The sequence below is a fragment of the Diadema antillarum genome, unplaced genomic scaffold, assembly GCF_040938485.1.
Source record: "Diadema antillarum isolate AM-2024a unplaced genomic scaffold, OU_Dant_1.0 seq00001257_RagTag, whole genome shotgun sequence".
Classification (NCBI taxonomy): Eukaryota; Metazoa; Echinodermata; class Echinoidea; order Diadematoida; family Diadematidae; genus Diadema; species Diadema antillarum.
This window is the reverse complement of record NW_027272041.1, coordinates 35,351-53,419: the sequence shown is the minus strand read 5'-3', so window position 1 is coordinate 53,419 and position 18,069 is coordinate 35,351. Positions and strand designations below refer to the sequence as shown.

Here is an 18,069-nt window from a genome sequence, read left to right as displayed (position 1 = left end):
CAGCTCATATTCGTCATCAGAGAGACGGTGACATCGTATACCTCATGCATGCTGATCCCGGATGAACGTGCTGGCTCCCTCCGCAATGCTCTACTCCATTTGTGCCCACCTTTACGACCGCTAGAGGGCCCACTTGCTGTAGTGCGCACAGATCCAGCCCCGGGCTTTGCAGCCCTCCGGAATGATGAGTTGCTTCGTAGACAGGGGATTACCCTCGAACTTGGTCAACCCACAAACGTCAACAAGAACCCTGTCGCTGAAAAAGCAGTACGGGAACTGGAAGACGAACTACTCCGTGATGATCCACATGGTGGCCCAGTTACCCCCCTTGCCCTTGCTTTTGCTACAAATCGCCTCAACAGTCGGCTCCGTGGTAATGGCCTATCTGCTCGGGAGCTTTGGACTCAACGTGATCAGTTCACAAGTGAACAGATTCCTATCAAAGACCAAGATATCATCATGACTCAACACAACCGCCGACGTGCTAATCATGCTCCAAGTGTCAAGTCGAAGGCACCCACACGACCGCCCCCTTCACCAGACATCACCATTCACGTTGGTGATCTTGTCTATCTCCGCAGGGATCGATCCAAGATGCATTCCCGACCCCGCTACCTCGTTTGTAGTATTGAGGATGAGTGGTGCAACGTTCGCAGGTTCGTCGGTAACCAACTTCGGTCCACGTCTTACCGTGTGCGCCGTTCTGACTGTCTGAAGGTTCCGTCAGATGTCCCCACTTTACCTTCTCGGTCCCCTGAATCTGATGGTGATGATGTGAGCGACCTACCCATCGTTGATGCAACAGATCAAGCGAGGCCCCCGCCACATCCTCCCGAGGTTTCTACAGTAACGAATGATCACATGCCCCCTCTGCATCCCGGTGCTATCACTTCGATGCAACCTGACCTCCGGCCACCGGAACCCCCCGATATCCCACATGAACTGTCTACCCCACATGATGAACTTATACCCCCACCCGCTCCTCCAGACAATTGTCAAACACCTGGTGTGCCATCACCTAGCCGACGATATCCCCATCGCAGCCGACATGCCCCGCCTTACCTCTCTGATTATGTTCTCGAATAGATCTGTGCCTCCAGGCCCCCCCCCGGTTTTGTTCGTCAGTGACATACACTGTGGTCTGAACTTTAGTATTGTTGTTTTACACCACCATGTGATAACCCATGTACAGTTTGTGTAGTAACTAGTGCCTGGTGCTCATTCGATCCCCCGGCTAGTAATTTTTTTCAAGGACTGTGATTTTGTTAAAACATTTGATGTTATGTTTCACATGTACTATATACAATGTACATTCATTCTTTTGTTGTTTAATAGGTCATGCCGATGATATGTGCTAGCTACAGGCATATTTTTGTTCTATGGGGAAACTCTTTATATCAAGGTCCTCCAAGCAAGGAGACTTCTTTTTATTTGTTTTATTAGGTTGTCTGACATCATGCAGATTATGTGTGTTAACTACTGGCATGTTTTTGTTATGCAGGGGAAATCTTTATGATAAGATCCTTGGGACCAAGCTGTTTTGTTTGATATCAGGTATTGTACAATGCTAGTCAAGGCTAATTGTGCTATTGTTTCCAAGTGCTGTATAGTACGATTTTAACAGTCAGTTTATATTGTATCTTATACAGAGTATAATGTTTCACACATGTCTTTTATAATTGTTCATGCATCCCCCTCTTTCTAATCACATGCCTTCTTTATCAGATATGTTGGTATATTTTTAGTCTGTCACCTCAGTCCTCTCCCATTCCTATGGTGCCAGCTTTATTTCTCTTTCAATTATGATTAATCCATTTTATATTCATGTTTGCCCAATGCGATCAGATGTTTTACCAATATTTTCAGGTTTGGAATTTTTTTGGTTGCACTATTAGGTGCTGTCACGGACAACAAAAACAAAAACAATGATTTGTTTTGTTTTGAGATTTTGTTTATAATAATTGTTTGAGCAGCAGTAGTAAGGTATATTTGTATATGAAAGTTGATAGTTTCTATGATACTAAGAAATGGCTATTTGTGCAGTGTGATGCTTGCATAACATATTGTTCCCATGTTGAAGACTGTAAGCAGTTATTTTTTAAGATACAAGGTGTGATATTGGTTTTTTGTTACCCTACATGTAAGTCATTTAAGGACATAGGTATATGTATGCGGATTTATGATGTTACTTGGAGAAAATATAGTGTAAAAGTTTTTGTTTATTTGTTAGGTGACTTAAACATATACTTTATAGGATTTTTCATATTTGTGTTTGCTCTCATGTCACTATAAGTTTGTGCTGTGAAGTTAGGTAAGTGTTGCGATATGTAAAACTGTTAATTTTTGTATAATTGCTGCAAGGAAGAAAGAAGTGATTACGCCAGTTAAGGTGTTGTTGAATTAACATACAATAGCGCCATCTATGATAATAAGCAGTATAACTGTGACTTGTACCACTACCATGGTTCGTTGAATAAATGCTCCTCCAAGTATCAACAAACTAACGTTGTGTTTCTCCCTAATTGCGCTGGGTAGTGCCCATCAAAGACAAACGTGGCAAAAGCTTGGTCAGTGCTCTGAAAATTATCTTCAAAACGCAGAGGTCTCCGCTAAAGATTCAAACGGACAAAGGCACTGGATTTACCAACCAGAATATTTCAAACCTTCTTGAAAGAGAAAGACATTGAGTTTTTTACAACTGAAAACGAAACCAAGGCTAGTGTCGTCGAACGTTTTTACAGAACGTTGAAAGAAAAGATGTGGAAATATTTTACTCACTCCAACACGTTGAAGTATACCCGCATACTCCCGAAACTCCTCCGAGCCTACAATAATGCCCATCACCGTTCGATCAAAACAAAACCCGTGCTCGTCACCAAGAAAAATGAAGGTATCATCTGGCAGCGATTGTAATGGTGATCAATCATGGGCATTACGTAAACAAAACAGACCCTCGCTACGAAAAAGGTGAAAGAGTACGCATCAGTAAGATGAAACGAACTTTTGAAAAGGGGTACCTCCCCAACTGGACAGAGGGAAGTGTACACAGTGTCTGGTCGTAAACATCGTGATTTACCCGTCTATCATTTAACCGATGATAATAACGAACAATTGAAAGGTGTACATTTTACGAACCTGAATTGCAGAGGGTGCGTAAGGACAAGGCAGACATGTATAGGGTGGAAAAGATACTGAGACGGCGAAAGCGAGGGGGGTAAAACCGAATATTTCGTGAAATTTCTAGGCTATCCAGACACGTTTAATGCTTGGGTAGATAACATCGATAAAACCTATCGCAATTGAGGGAGGGCATCATTTTGGACGAAAGAATCAGTATGGAAGGCGAGGAACAATTTTACGTGACTCTACCCAGTAATAGTTCGTTCGATTATTTTTCCGGATAATACAGTCACCCAGTTTTAAGACTAAAATTGGCCGCGCCGCTCATATTTCACGCGCAGTCGGGAGGTGGCATTGGTGGAAATAATTTATCCCTATTCTTGGTATAACGTGAATATTACGAACAACACATTTTCAATTTCTACTGTCCGAAGAGGTGGTCAGTCATTGCGTTATACCTGAAGGACATTACAAAGATATAGGTAGGTATATGCGAGGCACTGACAGCTGCTCTACCTGAACGATTTCGTAACAACTTCACTGTACAACGCGATTCGAGCTCGGGCAAAGTTATTTTTGATTTCGATCAAGTCAGCGCCATACAGTTAAGCGAGGGATTAGGTTACCTGTTGGGATTTCCCCGCGGCATCATTCGTGGTCACGCACAGGCGCCTTTTTCTCCGAACGTGAATGGAGGGATCAATACACTTTATCTGTATACGGACGTGATTTGCAATCAGCCCCGTGGGTGACATCAGTGCCCCTCTCCTGAGAATTGTTCCCGTTCCCCACAGAAGGGCCGGTGAGATCGTCACGTTTACTTACCAAACCCCTCACTATCTGCCCGTAAAATCAAAATACATAGACACTATACAAGTTGATATAAGAAGTGACTTTGGGGAAAAAGTGCCATTTTCAGTCCGGAAAGTTGGTAATTAAACTCCATTTTAGAGCTTGTCGTTATCTACATTAACGGTGTAATGCCGCGCCATCGAGAACAAGTGTGGTCTCATCCCCAGTATGGGAGTGGATCTCTGCCTATTTTCGAGGGGCGAGAGTGCAACGGGGATATGGGCTGGGAAGTATGCTTAAAGGTATCTGGAAATCGGCCGTACCACTCCTGAAAGCTGGTACAAAGTACTTGGGGAAAAGAGCGTTGCAAACAGGTGTTAATGTAGCTCAAGATGTCATGGCGGGAAAAAGTTTGAAAACTGCTTCGGCCGCACAAGCGAAAAAAATTAAACGTCGATTGGTCGAGAGTATGGACGCACCTCCTGTGAAAAGAAAGACGAAGAAGAAGAATGACAAGAAAGTGAATAAAAAGACCAGACGTAAGAAGAAGGCATTCATTTACACTGGCTCTCGACCGGTGAAAAGAAGCAACGATATTTTTTGATCGGTCCTGATCACTCTATTACTATTTTTAACCGAAGACAGAGAGTGAAAGCTAAAAGTTCAGGGCATAATGGGAAAAGCTACACAAGTTATCGTGCGACTGTTCTAAATCGGAAATTGACCTGTTCAGCAGTACCCCCGACTCAGACGACCATAGAGCAAGGAAAATGGGTCGAGTTTCTTCCCCGTGACGAGCATAGCCGATGCCACGCCCATACAATTTCATCTGCAAAGTTCGCCGGAAGAGTATACCGATCTTTCTCAAACGCTTGCTACATCTCAAGGCGAAAGTTGTTAATGCGGAGATGGTACCGCCCTCACCGATGAATCCTCTGTAGCACCAGTCAATCTTTTTCTACATTCGCTCTTCAGCGAGGTAGATGTGATGTTCAACGATACACTCATCACCCCTTCCACGAACACCTATCCTTATAGAGCGTATGTGTTCGATAAATCTTCTCACCTACGGTCGTGATGCAAAAATTGTCGCAGCTAACTTCGTCCTTGTTTTACAAAGACACGGCGGGATATATGGAAATCAATGACCCTCTGGCCTCGAGTAATACCAACGAAGGGTCTGAATAAACGCCACGAGTTTACCAAATTGTCTAAAACGGTAGACATGGTAGGAAGGCTACACGTGGATGCATCGTTCCAAGATCGGTTGATTATGGGAGGGGTGGACATTAAAATTCAAACTTCATCGCAGCAAGAACGCATTTTAGTCTCATGTCGTCTACCCCTGAAGCAAGCTACAAAGTCAAAATCACCGAAACCAGTCTCTTGGTGAGACGCGTGAAATTGAGTCGACCATATCGCTACTGCACGCTAAAACATTGGAAACGGAAACAGCCAAGCTATCCTATCAGACGAGTCCGTGACAACCTCTTTTTCAATTCCCAAAGGACAGTTGTCTTTTACCCCGAAGAGAGCCTGGTTATAGGACAGAATTCCCAAGCGAATTGGTGAATTAGGTTGTGTAAGTAACACGGCTTACAATGGATCTTACAGCCCAGATAATCCCTTCAATTTTTCATCATCTATGACCTGAATATTACATAGCGTTGTAATGCTAATTCAGAACAAGTACCGCTGGAAACCCGCTCCGTCCTCAGTTTACTGGATCTTCCCCCAATTACATCTTGGCCTATCAGACTCTGTTTTCTGGTACCAATAGTATGTTTCACGACAAGGGAAATCATATCACTAGAGACGACTACGGAAAGGGATACGCCCTCTACGCCTTTGATTTGACCCCAGATCTGTCGACCGACGATTACTTTCAACCCAAGACTTCCGGATCAGTTCGACTGGAATTGACTTTTGCTTCTCCCCTGTCCGAAACTGTGAATGTCGTCGTTTATTCCGAATTTGAATCTATCTTAGAAGTTGATCGTAATCGTAATGTCACTCTCGACTATGGTAATTAGATATCTGTCGAGATGAACACGCGTGAACTCTTGGGAGTTGTTCAGAAAGAACCCAAACTAAACGGGACTTTTGTTGGTGTTTTTCCCGCCGATAAATTACCAGTTTTAGCCACGAGAAGAAGAAGGAATGGAAGAAAAAGAAGAAGAGAGGCTGAGAAAAAAACCGTGTCATTGATTGCGAATGTAGATGGTCACAGAGAAATAGGTTCTCATTGGATTGCTATTTACATCGACAGTAGAGGGCGTGGTGAATTTTTTTATTCATATGGTAGACATCCTACTTTATGTTCGCCCTACTTTACCAAGTTTTTGAATGCCAATGCCGATGTGTGGACGTACAATAGAAAATCGCTACAATCCAGCTGGTCTACAGTGTGCGGGCAGTACTGTCTTTATTATCTTATACGTAGAGCCAGAGGTGATTCGATGAGTAGCATTTTGTCTGAATTTAATTCTCGCACACGGGGGCAGAATGATCAGAGAGTGTACCATTACATCAACAATTATTTACACTCTCCGCCACCACTGGTAGATGCGAATTTTCTGTACAATCAAATAGCAAAGTCGTGGATGTTGAAATAGATGCTATGTTATGAAAGATATGCTGGTTCTAACGTGGTACGTCAAAGCATGCCGTAGTAATTAGGTGTCTGACTATACTGTTACATAATAACCTAACGAAGCGTGTTGTCTTTGGTACCCTCATAAGTACCGCGAAGCTGTTCATATATGTTCGTAGTTTGTACGTATAAGATATAGCTCTTTCTCTCTCTCTCTCTCTCTCTCTCTCTCCCTGTGTCGTCTTGTTACACTGTAATGATTATGTCGTGACGTGACTTAATCCTATTTAACTGACCGTGATATAGTAACTTGCATTCTGTTAGCAATGTCACACGCGTGTAGAATAATGTCATTGTCTGATATGATGGTATCAGTAAGAAGTATATTCGTAGAATATAAATCGTACTGTCTTGTCAAGAAAATAAAATCTCAAATACACACACACACACACACACACACACACGTAGGTATATTACGCTATGTATCTTCTGATTATATTACTAAGATTCGTATGTACATAGGTGCCATAAAGTCAGGCGTAGATATTGTATGCTCAAAAATGTATGATGTATAGCTCTGTCTCTGTGATAGTTGATATTATTAAGAATTACGGCGTGAATGTTAGTAACCTGAAGACTATTTGTATAGTTATTTTTTATCTTATAGAGTTTATGGTGTTGCATGTTAACAATAAATATATATATATGTATATATATATATATAGTAAATGTACATTTTTGTACGCTATAATGTATTAACCTAACCACATCAGCACACACACACACACACACACACACACATACACGCACACACAACTTCACATAAGCTATACGTTTATAATGTATTAGTCTAACCGTATTAATCAACACACACTAACACACACACACACACGCAAACATGCAAAACCTCGGTTGTGGGAATTATTGCAGCTTAGTCTATAAGATTATAGGATGTGTAGCATAGACTCGGACAAGAGTGATACAGTTGCAAAGTTTTATACGCTGTACATGGTAGATTTATTGTCTGTACATGTTTGACTATAATACACGATTGTGGTCTCAATAAATAAATAAAGCGTTTACAATTCATATTCATTTGTCTTCATCTTGCTTGAATTCACGTGTACACGTCTTACGTAGAAGTTCGTTATGTATTGTAACATTCAGTGAATGCATAAAATATGATTATGATAATCATTACCAACGTCATTTCACAATACCATCGGGTAGGCTGAAAAAAAAACCAGTCGTCTTCACATAAAACTTGACGATCGTACACAAGTGTCATAAAAGTCAATAGGTACCGTTGTACTCTCGTTAAATCGTTTCGATGCATGTAAGGCATCAATTGTAATCTATCCTATAACAAAACATTACACCAAACAATACACGGCGAAGGAGCATAAAAACGTTGCGATACATGTATGGTATCAATATGTGTGACCTATCATGGCCATTCGTTTCCTCTTATTCTACCGAGACGCGGTAGGGTTAAGACGAGAAAGATAATAATAAAAATGATATAACACAATACACATTCAACAATTGTCTTGATGTATCAACGTATTCAGTAACATTAGCTTAGACATTTATCGTCAAGAAAAATACTATACTATTCATTATCATAAACACATTTCTCTCAAATCTCAATGCATTAGGTCACAATAATTCAGAGACTTTCCCACTTGAAAGGTAGAGTTCTCTTCTTTTTTTTCTTTGCACGTGTAGTCATCATCATCCTTGAGCTTGCGCTCTTAGACCCTTCCTTAGTAACCCTCTTGTCTACAGACGTAGGTATGAACCCTTTAATTTTCATATCGTGCATTGCGTTGCGTCGTGCCGTATTGACAATAAGTGATTCGGGCGTATTGGTATTGATCAGAATTTTAAGAAATTCTTTCCAACCCGCTGGTTCGTGCGTATTGCGTACCCTCATGACATCGTATATTATATCTACTACATTTGAGCCTTGTACAATGGAATCACCAACGATCAACTCTCTATTTTTATTCAGCCAGTCGGTGCTGTCTTTCTTTTGCAGTAAATGATCTAATAACAAACTCCCTCGATGTTTTACCGAGGGGGGTAAAATCTTTAACACATCCTCCTTCAAGGTAGCGTATTGATGGTCAGACAATTCGTCGGACTGTGCTTTTGTAGATGTCGGATCATGGGTATCTGCGTGTCGCTCTCCTAAGAGCACTTCGATCGGCTTCTTCCGACTGTTTTGCTTTTGCAATTGCAAGTATCTATACAAGATGTCATTGTATCTTTGCAATTTTTCTCTATCCGATAAGGCGTGATTTTCTAGCACATCACGAATAGACTCGTCCAATATAGACAGAGCTTTACCCGTGGGTGTTTCACGCTGTGGAGATACTTTTTGCAAAGAACTAGCAAAATCGTGAGGCACCAATACCATTTTCTTGGTGTTTTGCATACTACTACTACTATTAGCCATGACAAGTACCAACAAGTTTGACAAAGATAATCGATTCTGACAATCATACACTCGTTCGACACCTTAAACTTAATCTATTAGTATCACTTTGATTAGAAAATACATCATTTTAATAACATTGACAAAATAGGTCCCAGCAGAGATGTTAGAAAACCTCCTCTCTGAACTAACATTGATTTTCGAGCTTTATAATCATTGCGTTTGTTACCTACGAAGCGCAGCTCTTTCTTGTGCCGCGATAATGCCTTCTTCTGACTCTTAGTTAATTGAACGTTACCTTTTAAGCAGTTTGCGCAACATTCGGATAGACATAAAATGAGATCTTTGTTGGCGTATTCTAAAAGAGCCTTTCTCTGTTTAGAATTACATTTATTCAAGACTTGCAGCTCCGGCAAGTGGTTCTTTAATCTGCGAGACATATTGAAAGAGTGACGCAAAAATGCTACAAACGTCTATTTTATGGCTACCTGCCAGTCACTATCAACCCCCACGTATTATCGTGATGCACAAAAGAGAGTAATTCTCTGATCTTACGTTTTACAAACGTACACAACGGTCAAATCGGGAGGAAATATCTTACTACGTAATCTATACTCTTCCTGCGTTTCGGGCTTTAGATCAATCAACAAATATCCATAAGGATAACGAGTGGCATCTTGGTACGCTTCTTGCAAGTATTTGCCACGCCCCGGGTATAGTTGTTTACCTAGATGAGCAATTTGCAATTTATCTCTGGGGTTCTTAAACACAATCAGATAATGACTGTTTAAACTGATGGTTCTGAGTTCTTTGGCCTGGTGAAAAAGATTTTGTACTATGAATATGACGGAGAGGTTGCGATGATGAGAACCGCGAGTGAACAAATTGGTGATTCGCGCGTCATTACCGCATTCCGACATTAAATCATCTATGATAATAAGATTACAAAATGTAGGATCTATCAGCTCGTCCAGATTGCCCGGTATGCCTTCTATTAACTGTACAAAAGGCATTTCTCGCATCATCTCTTCGTAAGCTTTTTGATAAACCCCGTAACACCATATTATCTTTTCTGGAGGCGGATCGATCATCTCGCGGTGAGAGTTTAGAATTTTCCGGACAAATACTGTCTTACCACTCCCCGTGGGTCCTGCCACTATGCAGGTAAATGGATGAATGAATTTTAACGACATGACAATGACAGTGTTTTTTCCCCTCTTCTTTCGAGAAATCGCGTCTGAACTAACGCGGTTTAGTGTCATCGCAGTCTATTTTATACTCTGATGAGATGGACATTATTTAGTGTTGCGTCTTAATAGCTAAACCAGGATGTTGGATGCGTTGAAAAAGAATGAACGTAAAGGCTTAAAGAGGTCAGTATCTGGAATTACACCATTTTGGAGGAGTTTTAAGATTTTTTCTTCCGAATGATAAGTTAAACTAAAGGTGACTACAAAAAGAAGGGTTAGGAAAGCAGATAGAAAAACTGATTTCCAAGGCATATTTCGCTTAACTGTCAAAATGTCACGTTCCGTGAGTTCTACCGGATACTCCACTTCCCCTATTACCTGCTCCTCCCCCTCGTTCACCCGTGCGCGAGAATCAGACACGTTCATCATTCTTGAGAGGCATACGCCGAAATGGTCTTTCTTGTTGTTAAGAGGTATGATTTATATTATTATTCGTGGGGAACCCATCCGTATGGCACGGTAAACAGGTTGTCTTGAATGACTCTCTTGTCGTAAACAATGCGGTAGTCTTTGCTGAGTGGTTTAGACAAAATGCGCTGTCTTTTGATATCTCTCGTGATGTGATGATTATCGGTGACCGTTACTTTGTAAGTTTCTTTGGTATTCAATTTTTTCACCATGCGATTCAAGACATTGTAATTCAGGACTTGGGAATTTTTGTAATTTAGAGTGATCCCTCTGATTTTGCACACAGTACTACCATCGTTCAATTGATAAGCGTAAGATTTTGGCCCCCCTGCCACAAAAGTCACAATATAACGACCATCCAATTCATCAGTAAGATCACCGAGGTAATATCCCAAGGGAGGCGACCATTCGTCGGGAATATGTCCTCTTTCGACATAAATGATGCTATCCGTGTCATAATAGAGCACCCTATCTCCTAGACGATCTAAGATATGAAACAACTTAAGCCTGGCCTGAGCGGTAGTGAAGGCAGCTATGACCACGTTAGATTGTTTAGATAGTTCCTCAAATTCCTCCGCCACTTGCCATCTTATTTCTACCAATTCGTCAGAAACGAAGTTTAAATCTAATATTTGCTTGTCATCCGCTGTGAGAAACTCGTATAATACTGCAGGATCCTGAGTTATCTCTATTTTGGTCAAGTTATTTCTCATACCCCACCTACCCCAAAATGAACATAATTGTAATTTCGCCAGCGCGCGCATGCCTTCATTTCTCTTGATGTTTTCTTTATCTAACGCTATACCTTCGTGACGAAGATAATCCGCGATATATTTATCTCGATCGGCTTCTGACTTACACCAATCTGGCCACCCCGAGGACTCCTGTTTAATTTTCAAAAATTGATCTACGTAATACCGGAATAAACCAGTTTTTGATTCGTCGCGTGGCTTCCCAACCCAGACCTCTCTTTCTTCTTCTGCCTCCTCCTCCTCCTCCTCTTCCTCGCATTTCTGATATTGCGTTCTACGGGGGAAATGCCAGACAGATTCGATCGAGCTAACTTCATAACCCTTCCTTATGGCTTCATTCAGTTCGATAGAAACCCAAGTACCGTGCAACATCCTCTCTTCGTCAGAATGTTGGCAGGTTTGCTGATTGTAATCTCCAGCGCATGTTCTACACAATGGAAACATTAATTTACCATTGATCTTACTAGGTAGAACAGGATGAAAGAGGTCAATTGGAGGAAGTATTTTACATCGGATAAGACCAAAATAGTTGGAAACAGGTTTGAAATTGCTCGTAATTACCTCGGGATGTCCTAAGGGGTATACACCATACTTATTCACCCATGGATATAGAGAGGTGAAGTCCACATACTTGATTTTTTCGTGTTCATTGCAATCGTACAAAAGACAAGTAGCATTGGTTCTACCTCCCATGAAAGCCTCTCTTGGGTCAAGTGGTACATAGTCATCGATACCGGTCAGTGTTTTGATGTGGGGCGGTACCTGATTTTCGTCTTTCATTCTCTGCCAATCGCATTCCCACATAGTGACCACATGATACTCCTTCATAATTTGTACAATGCACGCTTCTCTAGCCAGTGTCTAGAAATAATTCACCCATAATCCTATCTTCATAATCTGGACTAGGCGTATCAAATTGGTAACACTTGGGACATCCATGATATTTGCACCCGTAGAACTCATAGATAGTTTTGTTGCTTTCGCAAAAACCATCTACCCTGTATCTACCCACCGTTACCTCCCCTTCATTCCTCGCATGACGTATGTATGCATTCTCTTTCTCACTCATGTAAGTTAGCCATTCTATTGAGACTTTAGAGTGTTTGTAACGGAGATTATAGCCTTTAGGGGGAAGAACAGCAATGGTATTCTCGTTGAGAAAATTTCTCCTGTACACATAGTGACAGGCCGAGGAGATGGTAATGCTTTTCTCAAAGGGGATGACACCGTTGGTAGCTTGAAAAAATAGGTCCTGAAAGCGCATACAACATTTGCGCAGGATGTCGACATCGCTGACGCAATATGCGTGTAATTGTTCTGCCATGATGAATTCCTTGTTCTTGGACTTCTCGCTCTCGTACCATTTCAAAAATTCTTGCCTTTTGGCGCAAGACATACTATCGGGACCATAATATTTGACATCGGGTAGGGGACCCGTGTACGCCTGGTTTTTGGTCGTGTTAAAAAAGTGAGGAAAGTATCCCTTTTGCAGTTCTTCAATACCGAAAGTTTTGGGCATGTTCGCCAGAGGCATTGGTAAGAAATTGAGGGAGTCGATGATCTTGATGTCATTCAAGGAGATATCAATGCTCATGATCTTTGCACCGTTCAAAATCATCTTGGGAATGATGCAATTGCGATAGAGATAATCAAGAACAAACATCCCATCATACCCTTTCATATTGTGGGCCACTGCTATGACGTTGGAATGCTCGTCTATCAACCATTTACAAAAATCATCGCCAGTCGTGGGTCCTTTGAAAATGAATTGTCTCTTTTCTCCACAATGCGTACAAGGAGTGTCGATAGCTTGGTCACGACATTCAAAACAGGTAATTTGGGCCACGCAGTAATTGGGCACGTGTATCCCGCTCTCTTGAGTGCACTCGAAATCAAAAAATATATAACTTTTTTGTTTATTTTTCTCGAGGGGTTCGGGTGAGACATAACACTGATGATTGAACGGAAAAAAGCCCTGACAGTGTTTGCAAAATTTCTTGGTGCAGTCATGCTCACGCTTGTGTTTTTTTAAGAGTTCCACGCTGACATTTCTGTCACACGTCACACACCTGTACATGGTCTCGCACACTTTATTTTGGACATGATTTTTCAAACAAGTAGCGTTCTTAAATCTACGATTACATTTGTGACATTCTACATATTCGTCCGCTCGGCTAACTGCGGGACAAGTCGAACCGTAACACAATTTGCAAATGCGTTGGCAAGAGTGTTCGCGCCTGTGATCGTAGCCTTTCATACACTTCTCGCAATAGTAGCTTTTGTTCAAAAAGGCTTTCATGGAGGTGATCAAATCATAGTGATCGTCTGTCTGCAGAAGATAAATCGTATGATCTCTATCTTCGGGACCAATATAGGTGATGTAGTTACAGGCTCTTCTGGAAACAACCACTACTCTGTAATTGGTCATCATGGGAGTTTGTTCGAAACATTTAATTTCCGGAATACCACACAACTGTTCGATGGGTATACCAGCAGCTTCGTGCAGCTGTCTAGCCATTTGTCTTTGTAATCTAGTACCTCGTTGAATAGATCGCTTTTGGGGGTGATTTTCAATTTTGGCTATCATGGTCACGATCGCTCTTGCACAACACATTCTATCATTGTCAGTATTATTAATGCGCAACACACATCGCATGGTTTTCAGTAGTTCATCGTAATCCGAACATTTTCTCCTATCCCTCTTACCACCTACTGGCATTTCCATATGTATCACGTTGAAAGCTACCGTTTCGTCCAAGGTTATTTCTTCATGGGACTGTAAGGTTGCCTCTAACTTTTGCATGAACACATCGTGACTTAGCTGATCTTTTCTCACAAAAGGAAGACTTACGGGCTTGTCTAACTTGGGAGTATTAAAAACGAGTCGAATCATGTCGTGATCACTAGCATCTCTCATCATATCATCTACTATACGTTGAAACAAACTACTGGCACGCGGCAAGGCATCTATCAGTGGTGTCAGTTCGTTATGAGTAGGAAAAGAGACGGTGTAATCAACAACATTGGCTTTGAATTTCTTATTGGTTCTTTGACTCACTCGTCGAAGAAAGTATGAGGGAGATGGCGACTCGTGAGAAGTGTTGGGTGTATCTGCTTCCTCCTCCTCCTCCTCCTGCTCCTCCTGCTCCTCCTCCTCCTTTTCCTCCTCCTCCGCGGTGGTGTTGGTGCCGCCTTGCTGGGCAGGAGCAGCAGAGATGTCAGGTAGTGGTGGTTCGGTGGAAAGCGGTGGAAAATGTGTTTGGCTGGTCCGGGGGCCGGCTTCGGTCGCTAGGGGTGATGTGAGTTGTGATGGTGATGGTGGTGGTGGTGTTGGTGGCAGACGTTGGTCTATATGTGAAGGTAAAAAAGAAGGAAAAAACAAAGATAAAAAAAAAATAGAGACTGACTGGCAAAACACAAAGATACAGACACAAACACGCAAGAAACCATACATTTCTTGTAGGGGTGAATGAACGTATGACACTTACCCTGGTACTGTTCATATTCCATTAACAATGCATTCAAATCGTCAAGCGAATTGCATATTGCCAGTCTCTCGTTAAATGTATTGGAATCCATGCTGCTAGAATGATAATGATGATACGTCAGAACACGGACTGTCAATTTATATTCGAGTGAACATGCAAGGTACAAAAATAGTACACGGTTCTAGGAAAAAAAAACACAGGTAAGGGTATACTCACGTGGTGTGTGATGAAGAAGAAGAGTTACCAAATGTAATCTTCTTCATCTGGTGTTTGAACTGCCATTAGCGCTCTAAGGGGATGATGATGTCACCATCCCCATTGCGGGGCAGTCCTTGGAACATTGGTATTTGGACTCCCGGGGGTAAGGAAAAGGCCATAGTCCCCGCGGGGATATGGTCTGGCTTCTTCTCCTTCTTCTTTTTCTCTTTCTTGGGGGGTGCGTTTTTCCCCCCCTTCTGAGGTGGCGGTGGTGGTGGTGGCGGTGGTGGTGGTGGGGCGACAGCTCCGTCACTGCTTTGACTGTCCATTTTTTTTTCGAACGGTTGTATTCCAGTTCTCGCAAGTTATATTTATACTGGTCAGAGCAAGGGGCTTTATGTACAGTGATTATGGTACTAGCTTCTTACATCATATTGCGTAAACTTTTTTTTTTAGGGCTGTGTTTTAAAAAAGGAAAAGGAACGTCCACCGATCATCTTACTATAGTACACTTATTTTTAAAACTTGTTTGTTCAATCTGAGACGTATGAACTCTGTATTTCGACGAAGAAACAAAGGACGCTATCCATGGGCTAATGTACTTTAGATGTTTTTTTTTCAAGAAAAACATAAAGACATCCGCCGGTCACCTTGCTGAAGTACCCTTATTTTTAAAACTTGTTTATTCACTCTGAGACGATTGAATTTCGTATTTCGAAGAAGCAAAGGACGATGTCCATGGGCTATCGTACTTTATAATTTTTTTTTGAGGGCTGTGTTTTTCAAGAAAGACAAAGAGATATCCACCGGTCACCTTACTGAAGTACCCTTATTTTTAAAACTTGTTTGTGCACTCTGAGACGTTTGAACTTTGTATTTTCGAAGGAGCAAAGGACGATGTCCCTGGGCTATCGTACTTTATAATTTTTCAGGGTTGCGTGTATGTGTGTGTGTGTGTGTGTTTGTAATAGGATGGCATGTCCACAAGATCCCTTTTGGATAATTAGTTAAATGTATCACACTGTACACTCGTACATGCAAGCAATATATATATATATATATATATATATATATATTAGTTAAATCTCTGTTCCTCCCCCTCATATCTCTCTCTCTCTCTCTATCAATCATTATTTGAGTGTGTGTGTGTGTGTGTGTGTGTGTGTGTAATAGGGTCTCACACAAGATCCCGTTTGGTTAATCAGTTGAACGTATCACACCGAACACTCGTACATGCAAACATATATATATATATATATATATATATATATATTCAATGTATATTGTATATATCAGTGCAATTTTTAACAAAAGACAAAATCTCATTCTCTACCTCCCCTCCTCTCTCTCTCTCTCTCTCTCTCCCCCTCTCTGTCTTTCTTTCTTTCAACCTTTAATGTGACGAGAAAATACTAACAGTATGACACGTCGAGACTGTAGTTCTTCTTCATATTCGATCCCATTGGATTGCTCGGCTTCAATTTTAATGCGTTATTGACAGATCAGATAGGCAATTGAATTATTGTTGTTATTCAATGCATAGTGCATCGCGATAATGTAACATTATCATACACTCGTGCCAAAAGTGACTAGCAGTGTAACTTTATGTATTGCGATAGTTCTTCCACCACCTCTGGTGTACGCAACTAAAAGTGATAAAACTCCACAGCCTCGCACAGGACTATCAAACGTTCATCCTCCCACAAATTGTCCATGTCGTACACGGCGTCCAAGTTCTCTATGAACTCCGACTCCGTCAGTTGCGATATTGCTGAATCCATGTATGTGTCTATCTTCGCTTCCCAGTCTAACCACAGACACTCGTGGTGTTTCTGACTAGGATGATTCGTATGACAACCGTAGCATTTCTCCAGTACAAGTTCGTTGATCTTTTTCATGATCACTTTGGTGGCTGTGATGAACGGTCCGGCATAGGTCGTACGGGTGATGCAGTGGATATCATTGGGAATATCAATCAGGTTTGATCTCTCCCTCCTTTTCTCGCCGTCCTGATCTGCTCCCATCTCCTTCTCGTCCTTTCCGCTCGTCTCACTGGCCCTCTTCGATGTCACCATCTCCCGAATCTCATCTACCGACACGTGTTTGGCAGCGGGCAATGGTTTTATGCTTCTCATTTCCTTGTGGTGGGTAAGTTCAGCTTTGACCTATCGAAAAAATTATTATTATTATTATTATTACTAGCAGCACCCGTGGAAATCCACGGGTCTGGGGGTTTTATTTTTTTTTCTCATAATACTATTTTGCACATTTTTATTGAAGAAATAAAAAGAAAAGTCTTATCATTCTTTCGTTAATTGTGCTGTCTTCTAAATGACTACCCTTCCCAGAAATTTTATAATACATTTTTGTAGTATATGCCCGGCGATCCGGTCCATTGGTAGGGATCATTCCCGCCACTACTTGCTTTTATTATAGAACTCAGTTTCGAGGGGTTATTTGCACCCGTTGAAGTCCAACAGTTGTCTTGTTGCCCCTCACCCCTCCCCCCCCCGTCACGCACACACACATTTCCACCTCCGCAGGGCAAAAAACAAAAACATTCAGGGAAAAATTACCAAAAACGCAAATGAGATTCCCCGAAAGTTCTGCCCACAGGTTGTTCCCGTCAAAACGGGAAGATATTAACACTATGACTTTGATTACCCCCTGCTCTTGCATCCACGCGGGCACCCGCGGGAATCCACGACTGGTTTCAAGGCCTCGGTTTGTTTTGTGTTTTTTTTTTTTCATGTTTCTTTTCCCCACGTTATGAGAGAAAAATAAGATATTTTCGTCTTCATAATTTTGCTCCCTCTTGTTTTTAATCACCAAAACTTGGCTTGATATATCATATAGAACTACATCTGCTTCAGACTGTACATTATCATAATCAATATTAGGCCTACAATTATTGCTCCTATTATAGTTATTATTATATTATTATTATCATTATCCTTATTGTTGTTGTTATTATTATTATTATTATCATTATTATTATTATTATTATTATCATTGTTATTATTTGGGG

General features: G+C 41.4%; 1 protein-coding gene across 1 annotated transcript; it reads right to left on the bottom strand.

Moving 5' to 3' along the window:
* Positions 1-9,126: 9,126 nt before the first annotated feature.
* LOC139745352 (uncharacterized) lies at positions 9,127-17,220 on the bottom strand. The gene is made up of 2 exons (XM_071655747.1): positions 16,704-17,220; positions 9,127-11,782 (listed from the first exon to the last, which is right to left on the bottom strand). The coding sequence occupies exons 1-2, from the start codon at positions 17,174-17,176 to the stop codon at positions 10,624-10,626; spliced, it is 1,632 nt and encodes a 543-aa protein (XP_071511848.1). The 5' UTR covers positions 17,177-17,220; the 3' UTR covers positions 9,127-10,623.
* Positions 17,221-18,069: the final 849 nt, after the last annotated feature.

Excerpts from the sequence above, each read along its gene's own strand:
- LOC139745352 (XM_071655747.1), bottom strand. The coding sequence starts at position 17,176 with ATGAGAAGCATAAAACCATTGCCCGCTGCCAAACACGTGTCGGTAGAT. Across the intron at positions 11,783-16,703 it reads GTCCTGTGCGAGGCTGTGGA|AACATGCGCTGGAGATTACA; the intron begins GTTTTATCACTT and ends TCCATTGTGTAG.